The 17,593-nt window shown below is 47.3% G+C and overlaps 1 protein-coding gene across 2 annotated transcripts in view; it reads left to right on the top strand.

Moving 5' to 3' along the window:
• The window catches only part of Vac14 (VAC14 component of PIKFYVE complex), a 113,705-nt gene that overhangs the window by 13,797 nt on the left and 82,315 nt on the right, over positions 1 to 17,593 (top strand). For both annotated transcript variants that reach the window (XM_052728234.1, XM_052728235.1), the window contains exons 2-9: positions 288 to 438; positions 741 to 908; positions 1,760 to 1,822; positions 2,614 to 2,721; positions 3,415 to 3,524; positions 3,772 to 3,878; positions 4,778 to 4,912; positions 5,335 to 5,487. In XM_052728234.1, the coding sequence (XP_052584194.1) occupies positions 288 to 438; positions 741 to 908; positions 1,760 to 1,822; positions 2,614 to 2,721; positions 3,415 to 3,524; positions 3,772 to 3,878; positions 4,778 to 4,912; positions 5,335 to 5,487 (995 nt within the window). The remainder of the gene's footprint in view (positions 1 to 287; positions 439 to 740; positions 909 to 1,759; positions 1,823 to 2,613; positions 2,722 to 3,414; positions 3,525 to 3,771; positions 3,879 to 4,777; positions 4,913 to 5,334; positions 5,488 to 17,593) is intronic.

Genomic DNA, 17,593 nt, shown 5'->3' with positions numbered 1-17,593 from the left:
AAAAAAAAAAAAAAAAAAAGCATTGCATTTTTGATACTTGGTAAGACATTAATTGACATTCTCTCAGATTCCTAGAAGTGAGCTGGCCCCACTATTCCCCACTGCAAAAGGGAAACTAAAACCCTGGGTAGGGCAACAGTTAAGACCCAGGTAGCAGCAGAGCTGAGAGGACCTGCCCGCAGAGGAGGACCCCAGTCTTCTTTTGTAAAGGTCATCTCTCTAGAGCCCAGGCCACAGGGACAGCCTGGTATCACCTGTCCCACAGCCCCTCTCTCCTCCCTCTCCAGGCTGGTGCGGGACTTCGTGGCCCAGAACAACACCATGCAAATCAAACATGTGATCCAGACCCTGTCTCAGGAGTTTGCCCTGTCCCAGCATCCCCACAGCCGAAAAGGGGGCCTCATCGGCCTGGCAGCCTGCTCTATCGCCCTGGGCAAGGTATGTTTTCTCCTGAGGAACAAACACCAGGAATGGACTTCATTCTGACTGAGGTGCCCAGATACCTTCCAACCCAAGCCCCAGCGGGGCCATTGCAGACTTGTATTTTATCACGACTATTCCACATATAAGACTACCAGCAAACATGGCCTTGTGGCCTTATAGCCATGTCCCCATAGTGTGGTCCCACTTCTGGGAGGCTGGCTTGGGATGGCACCAGGCCATCTGCTCCACCAGCTGACTCTGCCGGCTGCAAAACCAGGGCCTAGCCCTTCTGACTGTTCTCCTTCTGCTCATTGCAGGACTCAGGGCTCTACCTGAAGGAGCTGATTGAACCAGTGCTGACCTGCTTTAATGATGCAGACAGTAGGCTGCGCTACTACGCTTGTGAGGCCCTCTACAACATCGTCAAGGTGGCCCGAGGTGCAGTGCTGCCACACTTCAATGTTCTGTTTGACGGGCTGAGTAAGGTAACTTCTGATGAGGCTAAGAACAGCCCGCCCAGCTAACCTGACTTTCTAGGACACTGCCCAGATGCAAGTGGAGCAGATAATAAGCATGGTGCTACAAGGGACACATACTGTCTGAATCTAATTTTTCATAGACTTTTATCTGTATAGTCTTGATGTCCCTGTCCGTCTTCATTGTACTTGGTGAAAATTAACAGAAAAGCTGGAGTTTAAGAAGCAGTAACCTCCCAGACAAAGGCAATAATGGTGACTCCACAGTACAGGCTATCCCCTGTAAGGACAGTGATTACAATCTCCCTGATGTGCTAAAGAATAATCCCTTATAGAGCTTTAGGGTCCCTATTGCTCTCCTTCATGGCTCTCAGCCTGGTGGGGTTGCCTCCCCTCACATTGTTAGCGTTGCCTTCCCTCAACCTGGAGGAGTTGCCCTCCCCAGCCATGTATAGTGGCCCAGAAAGTCTGTAACCCCTGCAGAATGAACATCATAGACATTTCTAAATGCCACCCTCACTGATGTCTCCATGTTCTGTGAGAGAACCAAGCCTTTCAAAATGGGAATGCCCTGGGAGCAGCCAATGGAAACCCAGTGTCTGATCTAGTTACAACATGGCCTGAGAACCCCAGCAGAGCTTGCAGGCAGGGAAGGGGTGTTGTCCCTGAGCAAATGGGAATTCCACTGTAACTGACTGACTGACTCCCTCCCCTGCCTTTCTCAGAGGCAGGTTCTGGGGAAGACACCATTTGGTGTTCTAATCTGCACCGTGGCCTCAGCTCTTGCTTAGCTTTAGTGTCTCAGCTTCCATGTCAATGACTGAACGCTGCCTCTGTTTCTCTATTTTGGTGCCTCATAGTTGGCTGCTGACCCAGACCCCAATGTGAAAAGTGGATCTGAACTCCTAGACCGACTTTTAAAGGTATTTCTACTTTGTCCCTCCTTTATTTTTAGAATTTATTCCTCTGTCTGTGTAGAGTAGAAATTCTGGCATTGAAGATGTTTTTCCTCATTTAAATTTTTGTTATATATAGTACATAACATATGTCTGAAAGCTTACTGCCTGGTATGCAGTTTCCATGACAAGTATATAGAGCTGTGTCACTACCACAGTCAAAATACAGAATTGTGCCATCCCCCTAAATGAAAATCTTCTGTTTTCGGGGAATGAATCTATCTTACTATTTTATGTGTCTAGGTGCTTTGCCTGCATGTATGTCTATGCACCACCTGTGTGCCTGATCACAGCAGAGGTAATAATAAGAGGGTGTCATATTCCCTGGAACTAGTTACAGCTAGTTGTGAGCTGCCATATGGGTGCTGAGAATTCAACCTAGGTCCTCAAGAATAGCAACCAGTGCTCTTAACTGCTGGGCCATCTCTCCAGCCCAGAATCATGTGTTTTAATGCCTCACCCAGAGCAATGAAGTTGAACTTCCACCCCAGTCTCCCATGACAGGATGCTGGGCTTTGCCCCAGACTTCAGAGTAGGGTTTTGTCATTCATTTGGGTCTCTTGACTTTTCTCTGCTCACCATCCATCATCTTGTTTGGCTTTGAGCCTGTGGCAGTACCAATTCTCCAGGACCTCTCCTACCTGACTCTGGATCTGCCATTTCACTCCATGGTTCCCTGACCCTCAGGTCAGTCCAGGGCCTGCAGCACGGCAAGCCAAGCTCTGTCTCTTCATAGCCCTTACTCCTTTGACCCACAGGACATTGTGACAGAAAGCAACAAGTTTGACCTGGTGGGCTTCATCCCCCTTTTGCGGGAGAGGATTTACTCCAACAACCAATACGCCCGGCAGTTCATCATCTCCTGGGTAAGGTCCAGTCCTTGGTAGATTCTTCTAGCCACCAGGAGTTGAGTCCCATGAGCTCTGACACACACCGTGTTTCCTTGGGCTAAGAGATATTACCTTGTATATCCCTAATAACTTCAGACACCTCATCACGAAAAACACTATGGGCTGGACATGGTGACACATCCTTTAATCCCAGCACTTAAGAGGCAGAAACAGGCAGATCTCTGTGAGTTCAAGGCCAGCCTGGTCTATAAAGCAAGTTCCCGGCCAGTTAGGATGACACAGTGAGACCCTGTCTCAAAAAACAAAGCAGCTAAAGCACTTTGTCTGGTGTCGTCTTCACTGCCTTTCCTGTTTGCTCCTGAAGGGTTGAGAGTCTTTCCTTGTCCTAGAAAATGCCCAGGATCTCAGAAGCCCTTAGAGCTGCATCCAGCAGCCCCACCTTTGCGAGCCTTCTGGCTTCATCCAGCCTTCCCTATCAACCCCCCTCTCCTCCAGCATCCAAATCGTCTTGGAGTCAGACTCCCAGTTCCTTGCCCATTGAGCAGAAAAATGATGGCTGCCAGCACTGTCCACCATAGATACGTGCAGTGCCATGACACAGGCCTCTAGTCCTTTTCACTGCTGGTCCCAGTGGAAGAGAGTAGGAGACAAGGCTCTGTACCTGAGCCAGGTCTCCCAGCTCTCCCTCTCACTGCCCTCCTCCTTCAGATCCTGGTTCTGGTGTCAGTGCCGGACATTAACCTGCTGGATTACCTGCCGGAGATCCTGGATGGGCTTTTCCAGATCCTGGGTGACAATGGCAAAGAGATTCGGAAAATGTGAGTGGGTGGGGGGAAGGATCAAGCAGCTGCCACTCACTAGACTCCCTTTGGGTGCCCATGATCACATACAGCTCCATATCCTGGTGACTAGGACACACCCTTTACTTCTTCCCATATCCTTCCCCATGGAGGAGTGGAGAGCTCATCTTCCCTTCTCTGCTCAGTGTCTTGACAAGTGTAGGGATGTGACCCAGAGCAGAAATGGGCTGACATGCTAGCTCATTCCTCCTTTTCTCATTGGTAGGTGTGAGGTGGTTCTTGGAGAATTCTTGAAAGAAATTAAGAAGAACCCCTCCAGTGTGAAGTTTGCTGAGATGGCCAACATCCTGGTGATCCACTGCCAGACCACAGGTGAGTATTTGGAGGGCCTGTAGTCACTACTGCCTCCTCAGAAGCCCCATCTCTGATACACAAGTTTCAGTATGTGGCAAAAGGGAGTCCAGGTGGGAGAGGCACTGTCTGTGACTCTGGACCTGGAAGCAGTGGTGATAGGTGTGGGTAAGGAAGAGACCTGGCTTCTCCTTTAACAGATGCCCTTTACCTGCTCTGAAGATCTTGTAGACATGCTTTGCCATAGGTAAAGGTGGAGCGCTTAGAGGTCAGAGTCGCCTTTCCCTCAGCATCTGTTGTTATCAAACCACAGTGAAGCAGTCACAGCAACAGCTGCTTGTTACTGGCCATGAACCTACAGGTCAGCTGTTTGGTTTTGCTCCCAAGGCCAGGCTGGACTTAATCATGCCCCTGAAGCCAGTTGTGGGATCTGTTGGAGCTGGTCTGGGATGGTCTCACACACATCTGACTCTTCACTGGCATGGGGGATGGGGCTAGCAGTCTCAGCATCCAGTAGGCTAGATGGCATCAGCAGGGTTCCAAGAGAGATAGGAACCAGAGACACCATCACCACAACTACATGCTATTGGCCAGAGAAGCCAGTTTTCTGGATCTAAGGATAGGAAAATGAATTCACTTAGAAATGAAACACCAGTCATATTGCAATGGGGCATGGATTCAGGGAGGGTAGGGTATGATGGCTGTTTTCAAAGTCCAGCACAAGATTATTGCTCTCTCTTAACATATCTTGACTAACCTTTAGGAGGCAGAGAGCCCAGAAAGTATTGTATTCACATAGCTAGAAGCAATCAAGCCCCTGATTCATCAACCTCCAGGCCTAGCCTTTGTGCATGTTAGATGAGAGGGAACTCTCCAATGCATGTGCCAGCCCCTCTAGAAGCCACCAATTCCCCTTCCAGATGACCTGATTCAGCTTACAGCCATGTGCTGGATGCGGGAGTTCATCCAGCTGGCGGGCCGGGTAATGCTGCCCTACTCCTCTGGGATCCTGACTGCTGTCCTGCCCTGCTTGGCCTATGATGACCGCAAGAAAAGTATCCTTCACTCTGGAGAAGAGACTGTGAAGTGGAGGGATCCTAAGTGGGAAGGGGCTCCCTTAGGCTCCTTCATTCCTCCAAATGGTCTAGCATCTAGGAAGCAGGAGATGGAGCTGAATGTAGATTAGGAAAGCAAGGGACACAGGACTAATGCTGGCTGTCCCCAGTCCTCACCTGCTTACTTCCAGATATGAAACAGCAACCTCATGTACCAAGGTTCCACCACTCTGAGCTCATTCTGCTGTACCTTGGGTGGGAAAGATCCCAGTGGAGGAGGGATCACCTGTGAGAAGAGTATCTCACAAGGGTGCATGTGGCAAGAACAGGACTCAGGGAGGACGGGGCCCATGACCAGGAAGATTCGTGGCCTTGGGCTTCAGGAGGTGTTTGATGGGGGAGCTCCTTACATCAGTAGACAGGCATCAAGGAGGTGGCCAATGTGTGTAACCAGAGCCTGATGAAGCTGGTCACTCCCGAGGATGACGAACCAGATGAGCCAAAGCCAGTGACACAGAGGCAGACAGAACCCAACCCTGAGGACTCCCTACCAAAGCAGGAGGGGACAGCTAGTGGTGAGTACCCTGACGTCAGAGTCCTGGGACTAAACTTGTCGTGTCATTTACAGATGGTGACTGGTTCTGGTACCTGCCCAGTGCAGCAGGTACTCTGTTAGCCCCGTCCTACAGGCTCTGACAGCTGCCCCCAGAGCCCATGCTCTTCACTCTTGGCACCTCTAAGACCATTACACATTGCCCTTGATCTCCTCCTGGGTTCAGCCTCCATCGAGTTATTGTTGGGAACATGACCAGAGCACCAAGCTGGGCAGTTCATTTGACTCTCAGATTCTGGCCCTCCCTGCCCTAGCCATTCTCAGGGAGGAGGGGTCGGGAGAATGCTAGTTTATTAAGTACTGGAGATTTATTTCTACTGCACAAGTCAGTGCCTTGAAACAGTCCTTTCAAAGGCTTTCTTTACATTGTTTCCTTGTTTATTTGTAAAATAAAGCCATTTTTTGTGCTGATTGGAGATGGAACTTGCCCTCCTACTTTTACCTCCCGGACCTTTGTCCTCAGTGTCTCTGACCATCTTTGGAGGGATGTCCTCCTTTTCAGTGAGTCAGAGAGTGAATGGGTGCTTGCTCCCTCCTTGCTGGAACAGCAGACAGCCTTACTCTGGGTCCCAGGACCTCCTTCTGTGGGTTTGACAAGAGAAAATTTAGGTAAGCTAGTGAAGACCTTGCTCAGGAAAAGCTCTCTTTCTAGAGAAGTCTCAGTAGTAGTTTGTGAACTTGTGCTGGTGTGTGAGCGTTTGGTTTTGCTTCTCTTGTTTTGTGGTTCTCGTTTTAGAACATCTGCACAGTAGGGGAAGTGACCGCGCAGCAGGATTCCTGCCCTGAAGATGAGCAATGTCAAATTCGGGGCATATCTTTCACATTTTTAGCGTACACATAATTAAAATGATGTGTCAATCCCACAACTTGCTTTTTTGTGTTGGGTAGCTTTCTCTTCCTTGTTTTTGCTTGGCTTCCTTTTGGCTTCAGCTTGACATGAAAGTTAGTGTCTCAGAATCCCAGTCAGCAAGTAGAATAGTGGTTGCTTGGACTGAGGGGAAGAGGTCCTGAGACTGCCTGGGACAGATCCTTGTTTCTCTGGGAAATGGTGGAAATATTCTAGAATTGACTAAGCCAAGGGTTGTACACCTTTGTGATTGTATTTAGAACCAGCCAATTATATACTTTAAAATGACAAAGTTGTGTTAAGCAAAATTTTGTGGTGTGAATGGTATTTCAGTTACTATGTATGAGTTGGTAGCTGTGCCCCTCTCTGTCTGCTTCTGTGACAGTGGTGAGCTCCCTGGAGAGGAGCTGATCCATTCTGTATGTCATGGCAGCAGCTAAAAAGCTCTCTGTGAGCTAGAGTGTTGGTGGTGGTTCAGTGGTAGAATTCTCTCTTGCCATGTGGGAGGCCTGGGTTTGATTCCCAGCCAATGCAGAATCTTTATCCTTTTAACTAGTTCTTCAAAGCCTTCTTCAAGTTACTGTCTGCTCAGGAGAATGTTACCCTAAACCAGGGTACCTCAGCAGCTTGGCCTGGATTTTATTACCCTATAAACAGCATTGTGAGAGATGAACAGTACACTTTATAGTGGTTTCTAGAAAGGGGAATGTCTCATTTGACAGCTGTACATTTATTCTCAGCCTTGCTCAGCTTGTAACTAATCACAGACATTTTTCAGGATGCCCAAGACAGAGTCCTAGCAAGCCACTAGACAGGCAATGGGCAAGCCTGTCCCATCCTTTCTCATTCATGATCTGGTCCTACTATTCTGGCCAGGACCACATGGCTGCCCCAGGCACCTCTTGCCTGGTCTTCCTCTTTTAGTCTCTTCCATGCTCAGCTTGTGATGCAGCATGCTCCACATATGCATCACATAGCATGCTCCTCTCAGCACACCTTCAGGCCATTTGTATGTGTGCATGTACTAAAGAGGCATGCACAGACCCAACCCTCCAGAGTTGATTCTTCCTCCCAAACCACCGAGCTCCCAGTCAGGCCAACCCCTCCTCCATACCGTCTGCCCCAAGTCCTGTCCACCTGCAGCTCCCTGTTGGCCCTACCATTTATGAGATATTCAGTGCAAAGTCCTTTCCCTGACTCTGAGTCCTGCAGCACTCAATATGCCTGGCCTGACCCCCCACCCCTCAGAAAAAATCCCCTAGTGGTCTTGGGTGTCACAGCACTGATTCTGGCATTTAAACAACCCGCCTACAAGTCCTGGCTCAGCCCTCCTCACATCTTTTGCCCTTACACAGCCGCTCAGCCTTTCTTCGGTCTCAGCCTCCCTAGCTTCCACACTTGGCTTTGCTGCTTAGCCTTTCCAGTGCCTGGTTTCCTTACTTGTTGAGTGAGGTAACCTTTGTCACCTAACCTTAGGGTGGCTGTGAGTTTCAAAATAGATTTTTGCTTGTGTGACAATTGCTCTTCACAACAGCTGCTGTAGTATTGTTTTAACATAGGCGCTCTTGACTTAAATGAGGTTGCAGCCCACAAACCCAATGGCTGAAAGTATCGTGAGTCAAAAATGCATTGGAACACATTTAGAACACTTACATCAGCCTACAGCTGGCCAAAGCCATTTATCACAAAGCCTGCTGGGAGTGTTCATGTAGTTTTGTAAACTCTGCACTGTAAACACATGAGTACCACCTGTACAGCATGAGGAAATTAAGTCATAAGTCCCCAGAACCATTTTAAGTCAAAGCATGGTTATCTGTCCCCATAGCAAGGCCCTCAGCTGGGGCTTCTGCTGGCTTATTTCTCCTCATGGCGTTCTAAATGAGGAAGTGGCAAGTGGGAAGGGACACTGCACAGAGGCCCTCCGGGAGAGAGCTTGTGGCTGCCCCAGTCTGCGTGTAGTAAAACCCACCTGCTTGCCAAGCTGACTCTGGCAGGCTCTGTCAGCACCACCTATGGTCTCTGAAAGCACAGGCAGACCAGACACAGACCTGCCTGTCCCGACAGCTGTAGAGCAGGCGTTACAGTAACACCAAGGTAGAGTTGCAAGGGACTATACCCAGGCCCAGGGGAGGGAGCACAGGCAACAGGTAGGCACAGCTTCCCAGAGGTCTTGAAAGAGCACGTTTGTTTCTAAGCTTCTGGTTAGAAAGGAAAGACATGCTCCCTGAAGGGATGGTAGAGGACAGCGCTTACTGTAGGTAGCACCATCCAGGAGTCACCACTGCCAACAAGTTGGGTTGGTTTTGGTGTTTTGGTTTTGTTTTTTTGATGTAAGTATATAACACTTTGTATTTTTTATTTTGTTTTCACATACACCCAAAAAAATGGAATCATGAGAAATAGAGTGATTTACAGCTTGAATATTTTTCTCACCAGTAATACATATTTGTCCAGGTTAGTCAGCACTAATCTGCATTATTTTTTATTTGACATTATTTTTTTAATTTATTTATTTATATTTTATGTGTGTTGGTGTTTTGCCTGAATGATGTCTGTGTGAGAGTGTGAGATCCCCTGAAACAGGAGTTAAACAGTTGTGAGCTGCCATGTGGTGCTGGGAATTGAATCTGGGTCCTCTGGAAGAGCAGTCAGTGCTCTTAACTGATGAGCCATCTCTCTAGCCCCTTGACATTTAGTATCTTCACAAAGTAGTACAACATTAATGCTATCCATTAATACTATCCAACTCCAAAACCTTTCCGCTATCCACCAGTGAGAAACTCGTCCCTCCCCAGCTGTGCACTGCCTCCAGCCATGCGAGTTTGCCTGTTGTGAGCATTCATATAACCGAAATCATGTAGTATGTACCCAATTAGACCTGGCTTCTTTTACTTGGCATAATATTTTCAAGGTTCCCCATGTTGTTAGCATATATTAGTACTAAACTTATTTTTATGGATGAACAATATTCTATAGTATGAGTAGATATTAGGGCTGTTTCTGCTACAATTTTTTAAAATCATAACATATATTGACTTTTCCTTTTAGCCAGTATTGTATAATTAGGTATATTACTACAATTAGTCTCTGGACAGGGGATTCAAATATGTCTTTTGTCTTTGGGAGTGCAGTTTATAATCTCCTTATTTGTTAAGCTTTCCTTCCCTATTAATGTACTGACCTTGTATCATTACATCAGATAGATAATGCTCTAATCTATTTAACCAATCTATCATAAATCACTTAGCTGCTTCTAATTCCATCTTAATCCTATAATCCTTGCTAAAAAGAACTTTCGTGCACAAAAGTCTTACAAACATCTGCAATTATTTCCTGAGGATAAATTCATAAACTTCTAAGGCTTTTGATACCAAATTTGCTGCTGAATGCCAATTTCTAATTCCACCAACATGACAAAGGCCTCTGAGGATAATTAGGGCTTTTCCTGTAAGAGAAACCAGGAGGAGCAGCTTGTATCCTGGAACCTGGGATCACATGGGAAGCCTTGAGGCCGAGGATGAGAACAGGGCTAGCACCAGACACCCTGCCTTCTTGGAAGTCTAACAAGGAAGAGGTTAAATAGCCTAGCAGGTATTTGACAGCATATATCATGAACCTTAAATGTTTAATAATTTAGCCGTAGGAATTAATGAACAGATGTGTACTAAGGTTTATTTCTAGGAATGTTCTTTTTAGCTGATAAATGCTATAGAAAACTTCACAGAAAGAGAAAGCTCTGGAGTCTAGGAGGGAGGTGTGATTTTTAGACAGGGTCCTCCTAAAAGGCCTCAGTGACAATGTGACATCTGAATAAACACCACATGAGGGAAGGGATATGTTTCCGGTGGAGGGGGATGCCAGAGCATGACCCCAGAAGAGCACTGTCTTCTGCACAGCAGGGTGGGGGCACATGTGAGGGACCAAGAGAACTCCAGTGTTTCCTCTGGACACTGCAGGTTTGAGCAGAGGGACCCATGGCAGAACTACAGCCACTGTGTGAAAAACCTTCAACGGGAAGTATAGGTACCACAGCGCAGTGACACAAGCTAGGCATGATAGTCCCTTTGGAGGGAGTGGCCATCACAGAGCAAAGAGATCCTTTGCAGATGGGGTCAACATGTAGAATCGGGGAAAGGAATCTGGTGACTGGAAGCATGGAGTCACTGTCCACTGAGTAGGAGGGACAGTGAGGGGATGTAGACTATACTGGATTGCTCTGCCTCTTAAGACAGAAACATGACCTTACCTAGGTGATCTGCACTCCCCTGGAGGTCAGATGGGGACCACTGCTATATAACTGTCTGGAGCGATGAAGCTAGGTGTTCCACACCTTGAACCTAGAATGCCTCCCACAGCATGATGTTTCAAATACTTGGTTCCCAGCTGGTGGTACTATTCAGGCAGGTTATAGAACCTTTAGAAGATGGGGCCTGGCAGGTGGAGGTGAGTCATTGGGAGGTGGACCAATGAAAGTTAAGGCCTAGCTACACTTAGGGTCTCTTCCTGGTTGACCACCACAGTGACCAGCCACTTCACAATTCATGTGCAGACAGACTGAAGCAGTCTGGCCTCCATGCCTTCTCCACAACTGAAATCCCCAGAAACTAACCTAGTTCCATCCTCTCTTAGGTTGCTTCTGCCAAGTACTTTGTAACTTGCATATTTGTATAACCTTGGCAAGCAAAGCAGCTAATACACTGAGGGGAATGCCAAGGTCCTGGGTGTGAGAGAGGGAAGGGGGCTCAGTGGCTGAGCACACCATCATGTAGGAGGGGACAAGGAAAGGAGCCAGCCGAGGAGATGGGAAGAAGGAGGAGGAGAGCAAGTGAAGGCCACAGGGTAGGACCTGTGGAGAGCTGTGTGAGCTGAAAGACCAGGGTGCTGGGCTTCGCAGTGTGGCAGCATCAGCATTGGAGGACGAGGCTGGTGAGAGCAGGTTCTGAGACGGAAGGGGAAGGAGGTGCAGTGGGGATTCAAATCCTTTTGATTTTTCTGAAAATGGAGGGCAGAGAAATGTGACAAGAGCTGACTGGAGGTGAGAGCAAGGATTTGTCTTCCTTTGTTTTCTTTGTTTTGCTGTTGTTAGTTGGGTTATTTGGGGGTTGAATTTTTGATTTTGAGATAGGTTCTTGCTGCACCATACAGTCTGGCCTGAAACAGCGGGGCTGCTAGGGTTCTCCTGCCTCGACCTCTTTAAGCAAGGGACTGTGTGGGTGAGTGGCGCTGCACCCAGTTCTTTACTTCAGCTGGAGAAAATAGAGCATGTCTGTCTCCACCACAAGTGCTGGATGCCATCAGTCTAATACAGGCCAGAGGGCTATGTCCCTTCTGGATCCTCTCAGAAAGGATCCATTTTCCTGCCTTCTCCTGTCTCTAAAAGCCACTGGCATTCCTGGCATATGGACCCATCCGCCTTTGTCATTCAACCCCAAAGGGAGAGGCTGACTCAAGTGGTTTGAGTGTAGAATCTGGGGATCTACTCCCGATGCTGACCTCTGACCTGCTGTGACTTAGGACAATTACTTAACGTCTCTGTGCCTCGGTGACACCGTTTGTCAAACAGTGATAATAAAACCTGACATATAGGTGATGAGGCGAATCAAAGAAGTTTGTAAAGACTTAGGGAAATGACTGAGCAGTGAGAGAAAAGAGTGGGGTAGCAGAAGGCATCCCGTTCATCTTGAACACTTACCTCTGGCTGATCTCGCAGCTCCGTTCTCCCCATCCACTCCCCCTCTGGATGAGTTTGAAGCGTATCTCACACCATCTCATTTCATCTGGAGATGCGCGATTCTTAAAGATAAAAGCTCCTTTTATTTAAAAGTTGTCACCATCTGGTCATTATACCTCAGCAAACCTCAGCAAAGAAAAACGTCCCTAATGTGATCCATTATCCAGTTAGGGCTCATATTTCCCCATGGATTTGCAATATTTTTTGTTGTTGGTTTTGGTTTGGTTTTGTTTTCCACTTTAAGTCAGGAGCAAACTACATACAGTGCACTTGACTGAATGCCCATTATATTACCATCTGTCTTCTTTCCTTGAAATGCGTGTTTTCAGAACCTAATCAGAGCTAGAAAGATGACTCACTCTGTAAAGCATGAGGTCTAGAGGTGGATCCCTAGGACTTATGTAAAAGCCAGGGGGACTTGGTAGCACACCTCATTTCTAGGGAGTTAAAACAGGATCCCCAGAGCAACTGGCTAGCTAGACTTGTTTAATCAGCGAGCTCCAGCTTGCTGGAGACCAGGAGCAGACCTGCCTAGCTACAGAAGATAAAAAGGAAGACACCTGACGTCAGCCTCTAGCCTCACGTATGTACACACAAGGTTGTCCACACAAGTAAATTCATATGCAGTCACACACATGCATACACACCACACATACATACATACACAAAAAAAATTATATTGGGGAAGATACTGGAGATTAGACAAATGTCCTTTTTCCCCACAAACCACCTCCCCAGTAGGTGACTGGCCATAGTATCTGCTGGAAGAGCTGGCCTGTAACAGACATTCCTGTAGAGTTTGCCTCCTGGTAAGTTCCTATTTGTATCTGTCTTTCTACCCTTCTGTTTATCTTCTTGAGACAGAGCCTTGCTGTGTCTCCCAAGCTGATGTTCAACTCTGCATCCTCCTGTGTAAGCCTCTTGAGTACTGAGGTTGCAGGAAGGCAACGCTGTTCGTACACAGTGTGTGTGTGTGTGTCTGTCTGTCTGTCTGTCTTGTCTGTCTGTCTGTCTGTGTCGCTAGGGTGTCTGTCTGTCTGTCTGTCTGTGTCGCTAGGGATCAAACCCAGATGGAGAGATGATTGAGTGGAAGTAGACATGCTCCTGAGGGAATTTGAGATAAATGCTTGGTGCCCTAACATTTCATCTTCAAATCTGTGGGTTCCTATAAGATGAGGAGGGTGGCCTTCAGGGCTGTGGACTGTGGCTGATGGTTCAGTCTGTCCTTCCCATCGCTCCCTGCACTTCTTCTCACCTGCCTCCAGGCCCTGCACACCATGGCGTAGGGAGAGTGAACTCCACAGCAGACCTGGCCTGCTGCCACAGCCTGCCCTCCTCCGCTTCTGTGACTAGAGAAGACAGGTGGTGGTGTGGGTCTCTTATTTAACACAGAAATAAAGATCCCTTTACCAGAGAGGAAGGGGGCTGTAGGCTATCTCTGGAATAGGCCAAAGACTTGATTGTAATTTTCAGAACATATTTTATTTGTCAACTTGACAACTTTTAAGAAGTCGAGGCTGGTAACATTTGAACAATAGGAACAATGGTAGTCCTCATCAGTAACAGAACAGCTGGGGTGGTGTTCTACCTGTAATCCTAGTACTTGGGCTGTGGAGGCAGGAGGATCAGGAATTCAGGGTGGTACTCCTTACATTTCAGAGTTCCAGACTGGCCTGGGCTATCTGAGACCTTGTCTTTAAAAGGTCAAAACAAAACAAGTAAATAAAACCTCACAGAATAAATATCCATGACTCTATAATGTTTGATATAAAAAAATTGACTGAATGAGTGACAAAGAAGAGACAACCCTTCCTTATTAGAAGAATTCCACTAAAGGCAGGAAGAGGGGCTGGAGGTATGGCTTTAGTCATAGAACATTGGCCTAGCATGTGCAAGGAGCCTGTAGAGTAGGGCACTTTTCGTGTGAGCACATAGTGCTGAGCTGGCCCTTAGGAAGGCCAGTGGCTGCATATGTACTTCCAACGTGGAGAAGCTTCAGCCCCCAGAGCCTCCATGGGAATCGGAGTCATTTCTTAAATGTTTGCTGCCCTGGTGAGTAAAAGGGACTTTTTACTCTGCAACCCTATGATTCCTGTGATTCCCAACTTCCCGGCCACACATAGCAGCTTCCTCTCCTCAGAACGCTACACAACCACACAGGTCTGGACCCTGGCCCCCTGATGTCCAGCCATGTGACCCTGGACAAGTCTTCTGACCTTCCCTTCCTTTCTTCACCTCTGTGATGAAAGTAATGACAGTCCTGACACTATAGGCTTGTCACAACAAACGAGCTGACATCTGTTGGCTGTTTGAAATTATTCCTCAGGCATCCTAACAGCTATGTAAGCATTTGTTACATAAATGGGAAGGCTGCTCTGTCAGGGATTTGTATGTTTTCCCTAATTTGGTTTTCCTTCGTGTGTGTGTGTGTGTGTGTGTGTGTGTGTGTGTGTGTGTGTGTGTGTGTATGCATGCATGTAAAAGAGCCCAAACCCGTGGCCTCATTCATGTTAGGCAGATGCTCTACCACTGAGCTACATCCCAGCCTGACTTTTTTCTCTTGACTTGAGAGGGCTGTTTCCTGTGCTGAATGTTGTTAGTTCTGACAGTGAAATACATTGTAAATGTCTTCTCCCAGTACCTTTTTAATTGTTGGAAGACATTGCTGGCTGTTCAGAGGTCACAGCCTCCCATTGCCTAGCAGCTTATTTAAATAAGCTCTGCAAAGTGGAGCTCCCTCCCTCCAGCTGATCTTCCTGCCTCTACCTCCCCTTATCTGGAGAATGTCCCTGGACCTTATCTAAAAGCTGTCTCTGAAACCAGGTGCCTGATTCATCTTTAGCTTGACCCTTGGCACAGATTCCGACTGAGAAGACTTGTGCTAAGGAACTCTGCTATAGGACCCTGCTGCCACATACTAAGCCTTGTGATAGGAGCATGCTACTTAATGCAAATTAGGGTTTGTCCCAGGCCTCCCCAATCCTATATATTCCTTATACTCTGAAATAAAGTTGAGCTGATTCACTGAAATCGGTTTCCCAGAGTGCTGTTTCTGTTCATGCTCATGGGCCACCAAAGCTTTCTGTCATCTCTTCTGCCTCTCCCCTCTCAACCTGGTGGCCAACAAACCCAGAGGGAAAAAGGACCCCCACATTTAATTAATTTTTTAACTTATTTTACGTTTTCTCTCTCTTATATTATATCCTGACCTCAGTCTCCCTCCCTCCAGGCCTCCCAGTGCCCTGCCACCTCCCCTCTCCCCCAGATCCATTCCTCCATTTCCCTTCAGGAAAAAAAAAACAGGCCTCCTAGAGATATAGTCACCGAACATAGCCTAACAACTTACAATGAGACTAAGCACAGGTCTGGAGAGATAGTCCAGTGGTTAAGAGCACTGGCTGCTCTTGGAGAGGACCAAAGTTCAATTCCCAGCACCCACATAATGGCTCACACTCACTCTAGTTCTAAGGGATTCAATGCCTTCTTCTGACCTCCACAAGCACCAATGGCAAATAGATGTACATGCAGACAAAATATCCATACACACACAAAATGAGTGAATGAGGACTAGGCACAAATGCTCATATCAAGACTGGACAAGGCACCCTAGTAGGAGGAAGAGGATCCTAAGAGCAGACAAAAGAGTCAGAGATACTACTCCCACTGTTGAGAGTCCCACAAGAACACCAAGCTACACAACCATAAGTATATGCAGAAGATCTAGCTCAGACCCATACAGTACCCTTGTTTGTGGCTTCAGTCTTTGTGAGCCCCTATGAGCCCTGCTTAGTTGATTCTGTGTGCTGTGTTCTTGTGTCCTCAACTCCTATGACTACTGCAGTCCTTCCTCCTCCTCTTCTGTGGGGCTCCCCGGCTCCACCTAATGTTTGGCTGTAGGTCTCTGCATCTGCTCCTATCAGCTGCTGGAGGAAGCCTCTCCGATGACGATTGGGCTAGGTACCTATCTATGAGTATAGCAGAGTATCATTAGGAATAATTTCATTTATATTTGTTTGTTTGATGTTGCCAGTCATTGTTTGGTTCTCTCCTGGGTCTCTGGGCCATCCAGCTTCTAGTTCCTAGCCATCCAGGCAGTGTCAGGCATGGACTTCCTATCATGGCATGGGCCTCAAGTTGAACCAGTCATTGATTGGCTACTCCCACAGGTTCTGTGCCACCATTACCCCAGCACATCTCCAGGCAGGACAGATTGTAGGTCCAAGGTTTTATGGCTGGGTTGATGTCCCAGTCCTGCCACTGGGAGCCTAGCCTGGTGTATTGGCTAGTTTTATATGACACCTTGACACAAGCTAGAGTCATCAGAGAGGAAGGAGCCTCAGTTGAGGAAATACCTTGATGAGATCCGGCTGTAAGGCATTTTCTCATTTAGTAATCAGTTGGGGGGAAGGGGGTGCAGCCCATGATGGGTGGTGCCAACTTTGGGCAGATGATCCTGGGCCCTATAAGAAGGTGGACTGAACAAGTCATGAAAGCAAGCCAGTAATTAGCTCCCCTCCATGGCCTCTGTATCATCTCCTGCCTCTGGGATTCCTGTCCTGACTTCCTTCAGTGATGAACAGCAATACTGAAGTGTAAGCCAAATAAACCCTTTCCTGCTTTTTGGTCATGGTGTTTTGTCGCAGCAATAGAAACCCTAACTAAGACACCTGGTCATAGAAGATGGCCAGTTCAGGCTCTGTATCCCCCATTACTAGGAGAGTTTGCTAAGGTCACTCTCATAGATTCCAGGGAGTTTCAACTGCACTGGGTTTCTACATCACCGCCCCCCCGAATTCCACCCCCCCCAATTCTCCCAGTACTCTCCCTTCATCCCTCCCTTCCCCTACCTGATCCCCCTCCTGTTCCCATCCTCACTTGCCCCAAGTCCACCTGCAAATTCTTACTTCCTTTTCCCAGGGAGATCCATGTGTCCCTCCTTGAGCACTCCTTGTTTCTTAGCCTCTCTGTATCTATGGATTGTAGCATTATTATCTTTACTTAACAGCTAATGTCCACTTATAAGTGAGCACATACCATGTTTGTCCTTCTGGGTCTGGGTTACCTCACTCAGGATAATTTTTTTCTAGTTCCATCTGTTTGCCTGCAAATATCATCATGTTATTGTTTTTAACAGCTGAGTAATACTCCATTATGTAAATATATCACATTTTCTTTATCCATTCTTCAGTTGAGGGGCATCTAGGTTGTTTCTAGTTTCTAGCTATTATGAATAAAGCTGCAGTGAATTTGGTTGAGCAAGTGTCCTTGTGGTAGGATGAAGCATCCTTTGGGTATATGCCCAAGAATGGTATAGCTAGGTCTAGAGGTAGATTGATTCCCAATTTTCTAAGGAACCGCCTACTGATTTCCATAGTTGTTGTACAAGTGTGCATTCCCACCAGCAGTGGAGGAGTGTTCCCCTTGTTCCATGTTGTTGCCAGCAGGAGCTGTCACTTGTGTTTGGAACTTAGCCATTTTGACTGGTGTAAA

The sequence above is a fragment of the Peromyscus californicus genome, unplaced genomic scaffold (genome assembly GCF_007827085.1).
Source record: "Peromyscus californicus insignis strain IS unplaced genomic scaffold, ASM782708v3 Scaffold_8__1_contigs__length_139910024, whole genome shotgun sequence".
NCBI lineage: Eukaryota > Metazoa > Chordata > Mammalia > Rodentia > Cricetidae > Peromyscus > Peromyscus californicus.
Note: the sequence above shows the minus strand (reverse complement) of the source record. Positions and strands in the feature narration are given on the sequence as shown.